The sequence below is a fragment of the Haliotis asinina genome, chromosome 12 (assembly GCF_037392515.1).
Source record: "Haliotis asinina isolate JCU_RB_2024 chromosome 12, JCU_Hal_asi_v2, whole genome shotgun sequence".
Taxonomy (NCBI): Eukaryota; Metazoa; Mollusca; class Gastropoda; order Lepetellida; family Haliotidae; genus Haliotis; species Haliotis asinina.
The window spans coordinates 35,292,969-35,312,419 of record NC_090291.1 but is presented as its reverse complement, the minus strand read 5'-3'; the positions used below and the strand labels follow the sequence as shown (position 1 = coordinate 35,312,419).

At 41.9% G+C, this 19,451-nt stretch overlaps 1 protein-coding gene across 2 annotated transcripts; it reads left to right on the top strand.

The window, feature by feature from the left end:
• Positions 1-8,094: 8,094 nt before the first annotated feature.
• Positions 8,095-19,125, top strand: LOC137257931 (ras-related protein Rab-35-like). 2 transcript variants are annotated; one of them, XM_067795441.1, is made up of 4 exons: positions 8,095-8,717; positions 13,528-13,690; positions 15,363-15,482; positions 16,842-19,125. In XM_067795441.1, exons 1-4 carry the CDS (start codon positions 8,544-8,546, stop codon positions 16,976-16,978), a joined length of 594 nt encoding a protein of 197 aa, XP_067651542.1. In that variant the 5' UTR covers positions 8,095-8,543; the 3' UTR covers positions 16,979-19,125. The 2 variants fall into 2 exon arrangements, with proteins under 2 accessions (XP_067651542.1, XP_067651543.1); XM_067795442.1 differs by having other exon boundaries at positions 8,433-8,717; positions 18,422-19,122.
• The last annotated feature ends 326 nt before the right edge of the window (positions 19,126-19,451 follow it).

The window sequence follows — 19,451 nt, the reverse complement described above, 5'->3', positions numbered from 1 at the left end:
GTGGAATATCATTTGCAATATTTGAATTTCAATTGTTGGTATTTCCCCAGTTTGTTCGAATATTGCTAAAATGGCGTAAAACCCAACTCACTCACTCACTCACTCATTAGGAAGTCTCTTAAAGTGGTCAGTGTTAGTATGACATCAGATTAATTTTTCCATTCTGGTCCTGTCAGTCATCTGCCAATAATAACAGCAAGCAGGTTTGATTCAAAGGGATTAACTTTCTGTTCTGTTTGGGCGATTATCAATGCTACCTTGTTAATGGAAGCACTATGGCGTTGTCTGATGTCACGTTGGTTCATTATTGAAAATATGTGATATGACGTCATCTATTGTTATGACGTCAGAAATCGACAGCATTACGACGTCAATCTACTTTCTGTCCAAAGTCCTTACATTTCATTTTTTTTAACTTGCAGTCTTATGACACCAAGTAGCAGAAAACAGTCTCGAAATTCGTGAATGACTTAAGGGCCTTCTCAAAGTCTTGGGGCTAACGCCATCCCTCAACTCAGACTGTATATAATCAGTGGTTTCCGGGTTGTATCAGAAAACAGCACGACAGTTTTCAGTACCCGAGACCCACTTGAAAGTATCCATGTCGTCTGCTCGTCGTCACGGAGCCGGGATACACACAATATGGAGACCAGTCGTGCCCCCGCCGACCATACACCAGGAGTGATTGAATTTCTTCTCCTATATATCGATACGTATCGATACCCTGTCGAACAAGGGGACCGGATAATGTGGCTGTTAAAGCATGGTTGACACTGTTTGTGCTACTGCTAAGATCAATGGTGTTCTATTGCTACCGTCTTGTCATGGTGAATGGTAACACAGGTAAATACACAGACACGCTATTAAAAAATACATAATAAACGGTAACAAAACATTGTATGGTTTGAATTGAAATATTAAAAACAATCACCAAATGACCGAAAATATATCATTCCAGCTAGGTTATACTGGCTGCAGTAACGATTACAAGATTAGGCCCGTCAGTTTCTGTTGAGCGTTCGAGATTATTATGGATGAGTTGAATGAATCCTTTTGTCATCAAATACTTAGACACACTGCTCGTGCGAGGATTGATATCCCTGACGCTGTAGAGACAACACACTAAATCCATACGCTAGGGGGTGGGATAGCCTAATGGCTGAAGCGTTCCTCTCGTCATTTTTGGTGTCCCCCGCCGGGATATTTCTGGAATATTGTTTAATTGTGTCCTATAGTAACCTGGCCCTTGCCCACCGTATCAAGCACTGGATTGTCTGGTCTCGATTATTAACACGTCGAAACCATGACGACATACCCACGTTACTGCCTATATTCATATATTTCTTCTTTTTACTGGTGAAACTAGATTACATGTGGATGTTAAAATTTACTGAGAACAGTTTGAGAACTGATTATGACCATTTCTAATTTGACACATTTCGGTCGCGGGTTACACGGTGAACTGCAAGCGAGAAAAAGAGAAATATGTCGGGGTGACCCGACACTGTAATTGTAAATATAATAAGTTAACGTCAGAGAATAATTAGAAAGTAACGGTGGCAACTGTATATATCCATCAATGAAAATCAAAATCAACCGGCTCGCGACTCCAGGTGTCCATGAAAAGGATATACATGGAACTCGTGGACAAGTAGAGCTAAAGAGATCTTCCCAGTCTCAGCCCTGTATCCATATTTCATCCGCTGAATTAAGAAAATACATTTACATTCCATGTATAGCTCAATAAATTACAATTTTTCCCTAAACTACAATTGTATTTAAAGTAGGAAATCGTTTGCTTCCAGAACGGGATTAGCGGGTTGTAATCGCACCTACTTCATTAATAAGTAGGGAAAGGTGTATCAACCCTGTCTCAACCCTTTTTCCGTGTTACAGTCACGTAATGCGGAACATTGAAGGGGTTTGTATTTGCAGGTAAAGGCAGTGACTATCCAAACAATTTTTTATCACTGCATCGTTCCATTGTAATTTTCTTCATACCGCCTGTCTGTTTGCCCTTATATTACTGTGAAGCCATGCACTTCGGGACAAGAGAACACACCTCTGAAATAACGCTATTGCGTCCAGCATCACTGTCGTCAACAGTTGACGCCTGGAAAACCTCGGAGCGCCTTCCTTCTTTTCCTTCGTTGTCTGGTATGCTGAGCATGTTTTCTTCGCAAGCACCTGATATTTATTTATTTTTGTGCTCCTTTAAACTGATCCCGTTTTGTCTAATAGCCGTTTGAGTTTGCATGTATTTACGGGATCCGGACATGGTACTACAACTACAAGGAAGAAACCAGGCTAAAATGGAATAAGAACTACTTTTCACTTAATTATATGTTCTAGTAGCCTGTACTGAGGGGTAGGCACGTTTGTATAATGAAATGAGCAAATGAAAAAGAGAGCTCCTTGCTACATATGAAGTTTAAATACATGTTGTACACAGTTAATAGTAACTTTGATGAACGCAATATCGGGGAAGAGATAAATCGAAACTGTCAGTTCGTAAATGTGGTTAGTTGAAGTTAGAATGGATAGGATGTAATCAGTGTAAGTGACCTTAATTTTCGATCGCGTTTTATTGTGCCCCTTTGTGCGTTGTTCTTGTGTGGCCAGATCGATGCATTTAAATAACCTAACATAACTCAGAGAACTTTAGTTAGAATTGGTTTTCAACAGCCCAAGCTTATCGCGAGAGGCAACTAACGGGATCGGGTGGTCAGGCTCGCTGACTTGGTTTACTGATATTATCGTATCCAAATTGCTTAGATCAATGCCCACTGATCATGTTGATCACTGGATTGTCTGGACATGATTATTTAGAAAGCGCTACCATATAGCTGGAATAATGCTGAGTGCAAACCAACAGACCTCAAACTTGTTTTTCGGTTGTTTTGGTTTTGTTTGGTTTTTTTGTTTTTTGTTTTGTTTTTTTTGTTGTTGTTGTTGTTTTTGTGTTTTTTTGTTTGTTTCTTTGGGGTGTTTTTGGGGTGTGTGTGTGTTTTGTTTTCTTTTGTTTTTGGGGGTTTTGTTTGTTTGTTTGTTTGTTTGTTTTAGGTTTTTTATATCTCTTTTATAACTTTGACGTTATGACATCTTCCGGTAACTGTCAATCAGGTCTTAACATGACAAATCTCCTATATGGCGCGTACATTCCCACGGTTTGGTTGTCATGAAGTCATTGACTGTGACGGAATCAAAGCCTCTCTTCCCATCCCTGGTCTGCCCTTGACTCCCCGCCGCCCGCTACAATGGCTTCCTGGGGGTGATCGCCGACGATAACATGGTCACGTACTTTCTTAAACTACAAGCAGATTCGGTGTAGCTAAAACACTTAATGACTAGTATATTGGGGCGAAAACGACTTTACAGTAGAGGTCAAATTCAGGTTTCTTGGCCCTCCCAGTTCATAAATCACTCGACCTGGGATAATAATGTTTCACTTACTGAAGACCTACTTCATTTGTTATAGGATGGTTGTAAGTCTGTAGTCACTTGATGGTAGTCCATGTTCACAGACTTGTTCCTCTAACAATGACACAAACAATACTGAACGGAAAGCTGCCATTAACTTCGGATGAATTCCAGTCGTAAAACTGACGGTCAAAGCGGCGTAAAACCATGCTCACTCACTCACTCGCGATATTTAGTCCACCCGCGTGAATTAAAGGCAACAAAACCGTACATGACTCAGACAGACAAGTATTCACAAAGTTGCATGTCATGAGAGGTGTCTTTTGAAAATGGAAAGGTTTTTAACTTCCAATAGCTGTAACACTGGAACATTGCTGGAATATTGCTGGAATATTGCTGGGATATTGCTCAGTGTGGCGTCAAAATAACCTCACTCACTCGCTCTTAAAAAGAAGCGACTAAATGGATCGCTGGTCAGGTTTGATGGCTATGGTGACTGAGTGTCACTGTCCATGACGTGTGCTGTTACTCAAAATAATGATCACTGGTTTGTCTGGTCCAGACACGATAAATTATGGACGCTTTCATTTAGCTGGAATAATTCTGAGCGCAGGGTTAAACAACAAACGAGCAAACGGAGTCTTATCAGCTTAAAGTGAGTGAGTGAGTGAGTTTAGTTTTACGCCGCACTCTCCAATATTACAGCTATGAGGCGGCGGTCTGTAAATAATCGAGTCTGGACCAGACAATCCAGTGATCAACAACATGAGCATCGATCTTCGCAAATGGGAACCGATGCCATGTGTCAGCCAAGTCAGCGAGCCTGACCATCCGATCCCGTTAGTCGCCTCTTACGACAAGCATAGTCGCCATTTATAGCAAGCATGGGTTGCTGAAGGCCCATTCTACCCCGGGACCTTCACGGGTCTATCAGCTTAAAGATGTAAGTCGAATGTAACATAGCTACCACGACGTCACATAACAATCAATGACCCGCCTTCAACATATGCGAACTGCCAGAACAGCCCGAGCCAGTCCCTTCATTTCAGGCAGCAGTAACTGTTGTATGTTACGGTGTCAACAGCTATTCACAAACACAACCACTAACCATGAATAGGCCATTGTTGCTGGCTCCTAATTCTACATCTATTGTATTGACGTGGGTCTAACGATATACTGTTGGCATATAGTGTCTACACACATACACCATAGGCGGATCCAGAGGGGGTGTTTCAATGGTGCGTGACCATTTAAACTCGGGTGAAAATGAACTATGAAGTGTGCGAAATTTCTTTCTCTCTCACTCTCTCCCACCCACCTCCACCAACCCCTCGTACATGCCCAGATTAACATTCTGAATATAGGGAAAGGTATTGTCCTCCGCATTGACAAAGGTCGATAAAGAGGAATGTACCTTCACCGGGATTGACAAAGGCCTGGATATAATGGAATGTACCTTCATCCGCGTTAACACAGGTCTAGAGATAGAGGAATATACCTTCATCCGGATCAACAAAGGTCTTGATATAAAGAATGTACCTTCATCCGGAACAACAAAGGTCTGGATATCGAGGAATGTACCTTCATCGGGATTGACAAAGGTCTGGCTATAGAGGAATGTACCTTCATCGGGATTGACAAAGGCCTGGATATAGAGGAATGTACCTTCATCGGGATTGACAAAGGCCTGGATATAGAAGAATGTACCTTCATCGGGATTGACAAAGGCCTGGGTATAGAGGAATGTACCTTCATCGGGATTGACAAAAATCTGGATATCGAGGAATATACACATTCATCGGGATTGACAAAGGTCTGGATATAAAGGAATGTACCTTCATCGGGATTGACAAAGGCCTGGATATCGAGGAATGTACTTTCGTAGACCGTGAGGAGTCTATACATATCAAAGACCCTCCAGAATGTGGACATCTTACAGTCCTGCCATTAATGTGTATCTGTTATTTTAACTAGGAAGTCACATGTGAAACAGCGAGAGATATGTCGAGAGGCGACATCCAGCATGGACGACAACTGTCCGTCTAAATATTCTTATGTCTGATAACAAGCACACCCCATTCTTCCACTGTCAGTAGAATTCAATTTACGTGTTCGGCTCGCTCCCGTAAGTGAGGACAACAAACGAATTCCAGCCGAGACAATCAGTGCACACGTCCATATGAATAGTATCCTCGGCGATCAGGACCAGCGACGTGAGCACAATGTCCCGAGGCGTCAGGTTGTGAGTGACGGATTGACAACCGATTACGTCTGACTATTATACTTGAATGACGGAAACGCGCGATGACAGGTGGTTCAATTTGGGCGACTTGGCTATGTGTTATGATGAAAAGCTACAGTCGGTGTGATGTCATGTCGTGTAGCAGTGTATAAGACGTGCTGGAATGGGGACAATTGACAGACACGGCTTACTCTATATAGCTAGATTCCTGCCACTGACACTATGGAACTAAGTTTGTATGTATGATAAGTCAAATCGTATGTGTTGTATGATTTATTATGTCATTCCAGAATTCTACTCAATGTAGTGGTGGGGGGTGGGGGTGGCGGATGGGGTGGGGAGGTGAATTGGTCTTACATTTGTATGTGTATATATGTATGTGTGTGTATGCGTGTGTGTATGCCTGTATGTTCACGTGTGTGTGTATGTTAGTGAGCATATGTACTAATTACATACTATGGCCGACTATAAATTTAGCAGAATGAGATACCTACCCACGGTTTAATACGGGTATCCCACTCAGAATTGGCTGACTCCGAGTCGAGAGCTCTTTGGTTTACTCCCTAGATTGATGTCAAACACCAGGTAGGGAAACAACAAAGTGTCATAGTTACGTAGCTGGTAACCGCCGACTTTATCTAATAACTAGGAGTTATTATTGCAGCATACTACTGCGAAAGCGATAGTCCATTGCGACCAGCTATTGCAATATTTTGTAATAGTTTATTTTTCCGTGAACCTTTTCATTTGAGAGAGTGAGCTGAGTTTTACGCCGCATTCATGAATATTCCAACTATCTGGTTGCGTTCTGTAAATAATCGAGTCTGGACCAGACAAACCAGTGATCAACAACATGAGCATCGATCTTCGCAATTGGGAACCGATGACATGTGTCAACCAAGTCAACGAGTCTGACCACCCGATCGCCTTTTATAGCAAGCATGGGTTGCTGAAGGCATATTCTACCCGGACCTTCACGGATCTTTTTTTCTTCTGAAGTCATTTCCCAAATGAATGTATAGTTGATGTGTACAAACTGAAGTAGTTTCAGTCTCTTTTAATAACTGACAAGAAACTTGAAACCAATGCCATGTAAACAGTTTAAACATGAACGCAATGAAGGTGCAAGTCCTGTATTTTGCGCTGCACATTTATCAACGGAAGTCAAGTACTAAACTATCCACGCATAACCACGCATGCATATTGTGGATGTATCGGTCGTTTTCGTTTTTACTATCGATTAATTGTTATCGGAGACTCAACAATTGCAGTCCATCGATATGTAGATGGATGATGTATCGTTACAGGCCGACAAACAACACAAATAAGCTGGTTAACATGTCCGCTGAGGTCCTGGGTTCGATTCCCCACATGGGTACAATGTGTGAAACCCATTTCTGGTGTCCCTCGCCGTGCTATTGCTGGAATGCTGTCCGAAGCTAAAACTATCCCCCATTCACCAAATACCCTCCGTTGCATACGACTGTGCGATATTGAATAAACAGAGCAGAAATAAGGTATTTTACATGCGCTTCATAGACATCACGCTATATCATTCAGGATAACATAATATCAGTAATTCGCAGTATCTATGCTCAGTGCGTGGACTTTGTGTCTTAGCTTGGGAGCGTTTGTATTAATAACCAGACATACAGCCATCAACGTTGAAAGGAAAATATACTTCTCAGGTGGTCTCATCATGTCTGATTTTCAAATCTCCAGTGTTTACCTTTATTTTCATTAATTCATCAATATTCTGCATATTTCTGCATAGTTTTGTTTCAAGAAATATAACTTGATTTAAAAGTTGAAAAATAGTAATGATCGTAAGATACGCAACTACTTTTGGTGTTATGTTGTAAAACTTCTGTACGCAGACTTACCTAGCCACAAGTTACATTTTACAAATTGTCACAGGATCGAGAGTTGGTCAAATAGACATTATCAAATTTAATAATTGTTCTTTCAATTTTCAGTTATAAAGGTATGCTTCCTTTGCTTCGTCGAGGGAGTGTTTTCTTAGAGACACCTCACCACTTCCTTACTCATTCACACTCCGTCGAAGTTTCTGTCCTACAACAGAGTCATGTCATTGTATCCCAAATCCGTAGATAGATGCTCATGATGTTGATCACTGGGTTGTCGTTTTGTTTTGTCTTTATGATCTGTCACCTGTCCTAGCAGGCATCAAACGCTGTAGGCATCAAACTTTGCCTAGTTTGTCATACGAACCCATAAACAAATATATCGAGGAAATCCCACGCAAGTCTAACTGTGTAGCAAGTTTCAATTTTCAGCTTCTAATGAAGAAAGTCTCAGGGCGCCTTTACAGGATATTTTTGTCATTATCATGAACTGTTTTTTTTTTCGGTAAAATATGTTCATTTCAGAGACTACGTATAGTCTACAACTGTACTACCCCAACACATGAGCGATGGCACGTCCTGTTGTGCAAGCGGATGCAAACAGGAAGGGGTGTCCTGCAATCAGTCCGACTTGAGGTTAACAACAGACTGCACTGCTCTCAGCATTAGTCTAACCTCGTTACAGTGATATGGAGTGTTACCAGAGAATCCCCATTTGCTGATTCCCTAACCTACCGTCACTACAACCCGGTAGTGAAGTGTAGTGGGTAAAACGTGCTGTCACACACAACCAGGAACTAGATCACTTAAACGTATCAACAGCACCGGAGGTAACCAACATCCTTGTCTCCGCCACATTACTCAACTATCCAATCAGATGATCGCGTCGTTTCTAGTCGTGTGTCACTGGGTACATTCACAACCACAACTCCAAACGGCGTTCAGAGGAAGTATATTAACCTAAAGGCAGTACACATACAGGTGCATGGGAAGGAGAACGCTAGATCTGTGTCAAGATGGCGAGCGATCGCTACCCAATGTTTAAGCTGGTGTTACTCGGAGAACCGGGTGTTGGGAAATCTTCTCTGTTCTTCCGAGCCAAGGATAATACCTTCCATGAAGGGCATAGGTCTACAATAGGAATTGACAGCTGCACACGAATAGTTCAGACTAAAAGAGAGAAAGTCAAGGTGGGTACTACACAGTGATGTGGATGTGTCAATGGAGATAATATGATGTGATTCAGTTTGTTTATATCAATATTTCAGTCATGAATAGGCGGAGGAGATGCTTTTATATCTGTTCTGAAATGACAGTTGTTTTAATGACAGTAACGTGGTGGTGGGTAGCCCAGTGGGCATCGTGTTCGCTCGTCACGCAGAGGATCCGGGCTCGATTCCCCACGTTGGTACTATGTTTAAAGCCTGTTTTGGGTGTCCCCTGTGTGATATTCTTTTCAGTGTAAAAACTAAACTCACTCACTCGCTCTCTGATTACAGTAAGCAAATAAAAATTTATTTATTTATTTATTTATTTATTTATTTATTTATTTATTTATTTATTTATTTATTTATTTATTTATTTATTTATTTATTTATTTATTTATTATTTATTGTGAACATGTTTATGATGAACATTATGTTTATGGTGACCCTCTCTTGATTTCATCAGAACCACTCCCCCATAACAAATGACGGGTCGCTGGCTATCTATTACCCCAAGGTCCCAGACAAATTAAAACTAGAATGAATGTTCCAGATGTCCACGAACTGTGACAGTGACATGGAAATCTGAATTGTAACTGTCCTCCGTTCTGTGCTCAAAAAGCCTTACGCAAAGACGATCAGCTGACAACAAGCGTGGCATGATCGTACTTCTAGTGTCAGATAACACGGCTGAAGATAACGTGAGTTCGATGACACGTGATACACTTCACTTTGTGATCCGGCGGTTAAGCTGGGGTGTACGGCGTATGAATTCGAAACTCTGGAGTCACAGATAATGTGAGATACGTACAAGCTGGGATGTACGGCGTATAAATCTCAGCTGTCACAGATAATATGAGATGTACAACAGTACACCATAGAGAACGTACCTTCAGCTGATAAGAAATTTCATCTATTTACACATGAAATATCTGTCTAAGTAGGAGAGCTTTATGGATGCCACCTTCTTTATTATGAGGAAGATGACGTTAGAAGATGATGAAGGAGTAATCTCCGAAACGTCGTCCATCTTAGTAAAGAGGTTGACGTCCATAAAAGAAATCCCTCTTCCTCATGTGCATCACATCTAAATGAGATTCAAATGCCTAATAGTTGTCTGTTTTAACTGTTTGCGATCCAAGGTATGTTTGTGACCTATTTTTCCTTATTCTTAGTCTCTGCAGCCGAATCGTCACATTCTACACGAATGATGACACTCGGATTGAATCAAGATGATCACATCCGACAGTCAATATCGCCGACACGGGTCATTTTCCTTCAACAGATAGGACACCAGTGAAGATCCAGGTTAGAATAATGGTCTTGACCGAGCAATGCTTGTCGTAAAGGGTGCCCAGATCGACACACTCATGTGTCGCATTTCAAGCGTGTAGATCGATACTCATGATGCTAATTGCTGGCTTGCTGGGTTCAGATTCGGTACAGACCACCGCCATGTAGTTGGGATATTACTGAGGCAACAAACAACCGACCATCAAAATATAATGAATGTACAAAGTCATATAATGTTATGGTAAGTAGTGTAATCAGTTTATAGTGCTCCGTGTTTGTTTCCTTTTAGGTTTTCTTGTTTTATGTGTTATTTTTAGTTTGTTTGGGGTTTTTATTTAAGTATTTTTTTTGCTTGTTTGCTTTTATTTGTTTGTTTATGATTGTTTTTTTGTTCGGTTGGTTTTGGTTTGTTTGATTGTTTGTCTGTCTGTCTGCACATATTGTTCACGATACTTTAACGTTTTACCTTTGTGTTGCTTCACATTATTACCATGTTTCAAAAAAGAGTGTTTTCATGTATTTTCCTTTTTTCTGAGACTGTCAAACTTTAGCACCTACGCTTATAAAATAGTATTTAATCTGAAACAGTTTCGTTCATTCGTATGAAAGTTCCTTATCAAAGTTCGCGATCTCAGATTCATGTACATATACTTAACACTGGTTTGTAGCTCCTGTTGTATAGACCCGTGAAGGTCCCGGGGTAGAATAGGCCTTCAGCAACCCATGCTTGCCATAAAAGGCGAATATGCTTGTCGTAAAAGACAACAAAAGGGATCGGGAGCTCAGACTCGCTGACTTGACACATGACACATGTCATCGGTGCCCATTTGCGCAGATCGATGCTCATGTTGTTGATCAGTTGATCACTGGATTGTCTGGTTCAGACTCGATTATTTGCAGACCGTCGCCATATAGCTGGAATATTGCTGAGTGCGGCGTAAAACAAAACTCCCTCACTGAGAGGTGTAGAGTATTCTATCTGTGCACAGGTACTTAATGATGCTGTTGCGTGGCAACTGGAGGGACGAATATTGCTGAATGCGGCGTAAAACTAAGCTCACTCACTCACTCACTCCTGTTGTACAATATCCTTTACCGTTATTTAATAGAAGAAAGGGGCGGTGGTGTAGCTTAGCGGTTAAATCGTTCGTCGTCAGGCCAAGGGCCGGTTTCGATTCCCCACATATTATACAGTGTGTGAAGCCTATTAGTGGTGTCCCCCGCCGTGATGTTGATGGAATATTGCTAATAGCGGCGTAAAACTATACCCACTCATTGAAGACACCCTCACGATGGAAGACACGGCCTTCCTCGTATCTGCTGGTATCTTCAGACTTTGCGGATGCGGTTGGGTAGCATGTAGGTAAAGCGTTTGCTTGTCATGCGAACACCCGGATTCGATTCCCCACATGGGTACAATGTGCGATGCTCATTACTGGTGTCCCCTTCGTGATATTACTGGAATGTTGCTAAGGGCGTCGTAAAACTAAACTCACTCATTCACTTTGGATATAAATTGCTTTGGGATAAATTGCGTACAAGGTTTTACCTGAAATGTGTTGACTGACCTGTAAACTGAGTCAGAAAATTGAAGGTCAGTTCGTGAAGGCTATTACATATGCATATACACGGGTGTAGTCCATAAGGTCTTATGTCGGTAGACGTTCTAGTAAAGTCACGCTTAACGTGTGTCATGACTGTGTGAACGTGTGTCTTGAACTCGCTGGGTGAGCGAGAATTTACCATAACACTTTTCGTAATGACATTGTGTCAGCTCATCACAGAGATGCAGCTTCAGGTTAACATATACTGAAGAGAACAAATAAGGATCGCATATATTTTCTGACCTTTATAAATACAATGAAGACACTGAATAGAAGTATGCCCAGATATCACGAAAGCGCAGTGCCCTTCTCTCCATGTGACCTCATTCGTAACAACTCGTCTCTTTCCGTGACTTGCCGGGAATGACACGAGTAGCTACGAATGGAGAAGAGTACACCATCCAGCTTATCGGAATGACGAGTACAGTGTTACGAATGAAGGGACCTGAGTTACAATCACCTGGTGCTCAGCAAGCGGAGTTATGCCCCCTTATCGTTATACGTCTATGACGCCATGTAGCGGAAAATTCATTTTTGACATTTGTTGCAGGTCATTTTTGTATTGAGTATATAACATTATACACAAAGCAGTTACATATAGACTTATCTCGTTCAGATACCTGGCAATAGTGTGTACGCTCACTCTTTCCGTTAAGATGGCAAATAAAAAAAATCGTCACATCCATGGGTTTTAACGCACAACACAATTTCGGAAAACACCTACCGGTGTCTATTTTTGAAAGCGTCGAAGGCCTTACACTGAAATTTAACATTCTACATGTGTTATGTGTAATTTTATAGACAGATCCAGTGCCGAATGAACGAAATTCTCGCTCAACGTGTACTTTCAGATCTTATGAAAATGTGCGTCAGAAAGTCCGTGGTGTGTGTGTGTGTGTGTGTGTGTGTGTGTGTGTGTGTGTGTGTGTGTGTGTGTGTGTGTGTGTGTGTAGAGGGGGAGGGGGTGACATATATGTATATATGCAAAAGAACAGTTTTCTTCAGTTTAAGTATCAAAATACAACAGTTGTGTTAATAACTTCATTTGACAGTCCAGATATCTCACGTGCAAGTTGCATCATATACATGATATCTTCAGGTTTGTCCAATATTTTGGTGTCATGTAGATTGAATGCAATCACTTTTCTAATTACTACTCGGTACTACACAATCTGGCTTCGGTTATAGGGTTCCTTATGTCATTGCCCTGGATTCCCTTTTCTATGTTTTATGTATTACTGGTTGTTGTAATCTCATGTATCATTCTTGTACCGATACACTGACGCGCCTGATGTGATATTTGAACTAGTGACACATATCATTTCTTTCATGAATTTACCTGTGAAGATCTTGGGTAGAATAGGCCGTCAGCAACCCATGCTTGCCACAAAAGGGGACTATGCTTGCCGTAAGAAGTGACTTTCAGGAAATGGTTGAATGTATGTATAAATGCTAGTTGCCGTGTTTGAACGGACACGGACACTGGGGTAGCATCATCAATCACTGCCAACGCTTGATCTGCAAAACCGCTGCCAGACTGCTCGCTGTGTTACACTCTGCATAACTGCTTCTCACTATCGCACTAAGACTTTGGTGAGTTTGCGAAATATTTTGTGACCCACTGTCTTAGATTTTGTCTCATTTGCATTGTATTTGAAATCGGTATTGTGACATTGACCTGTGACTTTGTATAACTTGCTCTCTTTGCTTAATAATACAATATTTGAATGTTTTAGACTTGTTTGTTCTGTGTTGCTGGTTCACATGGGATTTCGTACACCTTTTGTCACGTCACATTTTAACCGTTACAATGGAAATCCTTATGAACTACTACTTGTCGATGGCATAGGCCAACATTACGTGTCATATTGTCAAGCTTTTTTCAACGTATTTTCCAGCTTTCGTTGTGGGACACGGCTGGAGTCGAGCGGTTTAGGACGTTGACCCGCAACTACTACCGCAACACGCACGCCGTCGTGCTCATGTACGATGTCAACAGTCCACACACACTCTCCTACCTCAGCAAATGGTCCCATGACAGCACAGACTTCGCCCCCACAGGTGAGTGATGTGCTAACGACGCATAGGTGAGTGACGTACATATGTACTTTTCTTCCTCCGGTTAGTGATATGCTCACGTCACCTTCCCTACAATGGTTAGGTGAGGTAGAAATGCCCGCTTTCTTCCAAATTGGTGAGATATGTGACTTGCCCCAACTTTGATCGGGATCTAATTCATTATGAAATATGATATTCCGTGAATAGGAAGGGAAAAGTTTGGTGTAAAGTTTACGTAAATATCAGAACAGATCAGAGCAGACACGAAGCAGGATAGTATGATATGTGCCATCATATAATATCTTCTGTATATTTTCGTACGACATGTTTGAATTAAATTTGAAGGTGGGGGTAGAAAATAAATTGACAGCAACGTAACGTATCCTGGGGACGTGGGTCGTTTCCCGCATTTTCATTGGTTTCCTTGGCCCAGACTCTAGACTGGATTATTCCACGTACGAGGGGATGTCAATAAGTTTTGAGCCTTGAGCATTTTTCATACCCAGGTGTCACAGCCTATGGTACGACATTGAACCTTGGGGTGTAGCTGATGTGATATATAAGCTTTGGTATCCTAGCTACTCTCAGAAGTTATTGAACAGCTCACATTGACAGAAAGAGACCCCCTCACGGCAGTGAAGATGAATATAATTGAGCACAGAGCAGTAATTAAGTTTTTAGTTCTTGAAGGAAAGTCGGCGAAGAACATTGAAGAAAGGCTTTCAGCAGTTTAAAGTTCAAAGCCTCCAGATCAGTGCAGAAGGTAATGGCGACAGTCTTCTGGGATAGCAAAGGCGTCATCCACATAGATTACTTACCAAAAGGAAGAACAATGAATGGGGAATATCACGCTAACTTGTTGAGGTAAGTGCGACAGTCAATCAAGGAGAAGCGCCGGGGCAAGAACAGACGTGGTATTCTTCTACATCAAGACAGTGCTCCAGTACATACCTCTCGCGTTGCAGCCGCAGCTGTCCAGGAATGTGGGTACGAAATCTTGCCGCATCCCTCCTACTCTCCAGACCTGGCACCAAGTGATTACCATCTGTTCCCAGATCTCAAGAAACACTTGCGTGGTCGTAAATTTCAGGATGATAATGAGCTTATTGCTGCTACTGAGGCTTGGTTTGAGGACCAAAATGGCGCCTTCTACAGAGATGGCACCAACGCCTGGCAGAAAAGACGGAACAAATGTCTTGACTTACAAAGGGACTATGTTGAAAAATAAATGTGGTTCATACCAATATTTTGTGTTTTTCTATGCAAGGCTCAAAACTTATTGACATCCCCTCGTATGTCATTATGACAGGGCTGTGAAGGTTTTTTATGAGATTGGTCTTCAGTAGTCCATTCGCTAGGAAGCGACTGACAGGGTTCGTTGGCCAAGGTCACTGACACATTGTTAAGTTATCGTATCCCACATGTCGATGCTCATACTCTTGATCATTGAGTTGTCAGGTCCAGAACAGCTTATTCACATACCCCCGCGATATAGCTAGAATATTGCTGAGTCCGTTAAAAAACAGGCAGACAAACATAATGTTCTTTATATCAGCCACCGATTTGCCATGTTAAGATTAGATATTTAGGCCCATCGTAAAATAACTAGAATGTATTCTTACTAGATCCTAACCCAAACCACCAACATACATGCTGCCAGTTCTGTCTTCTGCAGCTCTGAAGTTCTTAGTTGGCAACAAGACCGATCTGGAAAGTTACGTGGACAAGAAGAGTGTCCACAACTTTGGTATGGGGCACAGCTGCGACAGCGCTTATCTCATCTCAGCCAAGACAGGTAGGGCGTTAGAGAGACGGCGAGAAGGTTGGTAGGACTTTAGGTAGGAAATACAGAGATCAGTGCTGACCCTCTACCATCTACCTTTAATGTCCTAATACCCTCTCACACTGGAGTGAGTGAGTGAGTGAGTGAGTTTTTAGTTTTACGCCGCTTTTAGCAGTACTCCCGCAATATCAAGGCGGCGGATACCAGAAATGTGCTTTACACAGTGTACACATAAGGGGAGTCGAACCCGGGTTGTCGCCGTGACGTGAGGACGCTTTTACCATTAGGCTACCCCACACCCCAATAGGACATAAGAAGCAGGGGGAGCGGGATTGTGTAATTAGACATAATGATCGGGAAATAAATTATGATACTCAAGTTCAAGTTTTCAATCATCTTCAAAGAAAACTAAAGTATCAACAAAACTGAAACTATATGTTTCCTTCATTGACTAGGTGTCCAGGTTTGTCTAGCACCATATCTGTGTAGTGTCACCCAAGTGATGATGTGTAGGACGGGACTCTCTTCAGTCCTTGTTCTCATGTTAAGCTTATTGTGTGGGACGGGACTCTCTTCAGTCCTTGTTCTCGTGTTAAGCTTATTGTGTGGGACGGGACTCTCCTCAGTCCTTGTTCTCGCGTTAAGTTTATTGTATGGGGCCGGACTCTTTACAGTCCTTGTTCTCGCGTTAAGTTTATTGTGTAGGACCGGACTCTCTGCAGTCCTTGTTCTCGTGTTAAGCTTATTGTGTAGGGCCGGACTCTTTACAGTCCTTGTTCTCATGTTAAGCTTATTGTGTAGGACCGGACTCTGCAATCGTACATCTCACGTTAAGCTTATTGTGTGGGACGGGACTCTCCTCAGTCCTTGTTCTCGCGTTAAGTTTATTGTGTGGGGCCGGACTTTTTACAGTCCTTGTTCTCGAGTTAAGTTTATTGTGTAGGACCGGACTCTCTGCAGTCCTTGTTCTCGCGTTAAGCTTATTGTGTAGGGCCGGACTCTTTACAGTCCTTGTTCTCATGTTAAGCTTATTGTGTAGGACCGGACTCTGCAATCGTACATCTCACGTTAAGCTAATTGTGTAGGACGGGGCTCTCTGCAGTCCTTGCTATCACGTTAAACTTATATATTACTTGAATACCGTTCAAAGCTGTGTTGGACATAGAGCACACACACATGGACAAAAATCAAGATTAATTTTAACACATCGAGACTTATCTATCTACATACCCGTGCGTGCGTGCTTCCGTGTGCTCGTGTGTTTATATATAAATAGGTAGAGAGTAATTTTACAATGTGTGCCTGAAGACACATATACCTGTTTAAAACAAGTTTCATTCCACCACACACTGAACAAGCTGTCTGTTATAGGCGATGGCGTAGAAGAGGCAATCTCGTCGATAGGAGTCAAGTTGTTGAAGGGATACCGAGAGAGTGAAATGACGCAGTCTTGGCTTCAGGACGACAATCTCCCGAAACCTGATAGTAAAAGCAGTTGTTGTTCATAAGACCTGGTAGTGGTGTGGTGGAGAGGACTTGCGACCGACAAGAACATTGTACCATGTGGATCATGATCCTTGTTCCCAAACATTGGCAGCGTGTAACGCCATCAAAACAAAGGGAGACTCATTATGACTCCCGCGGGCGACAATCATGATGGCAAATTCGTAGGAACCATTTGATTTTCAAGTTCAGGGAGCAGATGTCTGAGTTGAAACCAACGTGTCTACTGTTTATTAGCTCAGTTATTTTATGCCAGTGAGTGACATTGGTTTAACGCCGCATTTAGCTATATTCCATCAACATCACGGCGGTGGACACAGGAAATAGGCTTCACACACTGTACCTATGTGGAGAAACGAACCCTCGTCTTCGGCATGATGAACAAGCGCTTTAACCACTAGGCTATCTCGCATCCCTAAGTTTATGTCAGCACAAGCAGGTGCTCCATGATTATTCAGTCCACAACCAACAATCATGGATTCGACTGAAGTCTATATTTTTATGAAGTCTATATTGTTATTTAGTGAGTAGGACTCTAAACCGCATTTTGCAATTTTACAATCAACATCACGGCAGCGGACACGAGGATTGGACTTCTTACATTTTACCCATGAATGAAATCGAACCTGGGTCTTCGGCGTGAAGTGCGAATGCCTTAACCTGTAGGCTATATCCAAAGACCTCATTTATATTTTTCTGAAGAACATTCTGAGGACCATGGTGTAGTAACATTCAGAAAGACTGCTGTTTAACCTAGCAGCTACAAAGACCGAGGTTGGGTGTACGCCAGTTTGGGCAATAATAATCCATCAATGACACTGCCTTGGATACCTTTCATGGACACCTCTCTGCATATCAAAGTGAAGGGAATATCGTACATTCGGCTGCACTGCCTCCTTCTTCCGTTCGAACTCAAATCCCTAAGAGTAGAGGAAGATGATGTATAATATTGTTTGTGTTTAAAGGTGGAGATGCTGCCTTTGGAACTGAAGGTTCTGGCCACGTTATCCTCACATGAAATAATCGACCAGTGAAAGTCCATGTTAGAACCCATGCTTGTCGGAAAAGGCGACTAACGGGATCGGGTGGTCAGACTCGCCAACTTCGTTGGCACATGTCATCGTATCCCAATTTTCGTAGATTGATGCTCGTATCAAGCATTTGATTGTGTTCCATTATGCAGACGTTGCCATATAGTTGTAAAATGGCTGATTGTGGCGTTAATCATCAAACAAACAAAGCATGAAACAACCATAGCACAAAGTCATAATTAGAAAGGTTACTTCTTATCATTGTCACTATAGAGACAGTTGAAGCTGTCGTGTTCCATCCGTCACATCTTATTTCCTGTGATATGTACATGTTCTGTGATATCCTGTTCCAATGAAAATAAACAATTGTTAACATGCAAGTATCTATAATATTTGTTTCATTTTTTTCTAATTCAGATCCAAGTAGACCACACCAAGGCACTGCACAGTGAGTGAGTGAGTGAGTATGGTTTTACGCCGCCTGTAGCAATTTCCAGCAACATCACGGCGGGGAACACCAGAAATGGGCTTCAAACATTGTACCCAAGTGGAGAATCGACAACCTCCAACAACCCCTCAACACTAACATCTCAACCGGCTCCATCATCAACCTCACCTAATCGACTTTGTGGAAGTCGCGGTGGCTGAGCGGGTTAGGTGGCTGATTTTGTGTGCTGGCGATTAGGTGCCTGACTCTGAGGGTGCGGGTTCGAATCCCGGATGGGACTCAAACAAAAAAGTACTAGAATTTGTACTTTACTGAGGAAGTGAAATCCCAAATATGACATATGTTGCATTTGACCATTTCCTAAATGGCATCGTGTAATCATTACATCAGCTTATGATGCACTCCTCCAAGCCCAGTCGACTCTCTTCCTTGTTAAACCATCTCTTACATTTGTACATCGTTGGCTTCTACTCCCTCTACAATTGTCTACCCACTGGCTTCATCACCTCAGTCCCCACCCTATTGTGTTAATCACCTTGTTATCTTGTTGTCTTTGTTACCCTCACTATATATACTTTGCCACCACTGTATGTTTCATTCCTGCTTGACAACGGTGCGGGAATCTGTACTGAAACGTCGCACTATCGTAATAAAGAAGTTGTAACGATGACCAGATTGATGTGGCCTTATTCAGTCATATTTTGCACAATGTATTTATCTAAGATAAAAATGTAAAGGTAGCAAGACTTGTCATGTGAGTGGTTTTGTATTCGTATAAACATGCTTTAATTAACTGAGCCATTGAGAATACATGAGAATTGGTGCAACATTAAAATAATACCATCAAAATAAGTCAAAAATCTGAATCAATAATAAAACAAATATATCATGTATGTATGATATGGTATGGTGCAATCTTACTAGTAATGTGACATTGTACATATTATCTGACGAGAGTAGTTTGCGGTTACAAGAAAAAGTGACTTCATCCGTAGACGT

Coding starts and splice junctions, on each gene's coding strand:
- LOC137257931 (XM_067795441.1), top strand. CDS start 8,544: ATGGCGAGCGATCGCTACCCAATGTTTAAGCTGGTGTTACTCGGAGAA. Junction 8,718..13,527: donor CTAAAAGAGAGAAAGTCAAG/GTGGGTACTACA, acceptor CGTATTTTCCAG/CTTTCGTTGTGGGACACGGC. Junction 13,691..15,362: donor CACAGACTTCGCCCCCACAG/GTGAGTGATGTG, acceptor TGTCTTCTGCAG/CTCTGAAGTTCTTAGTTGGC.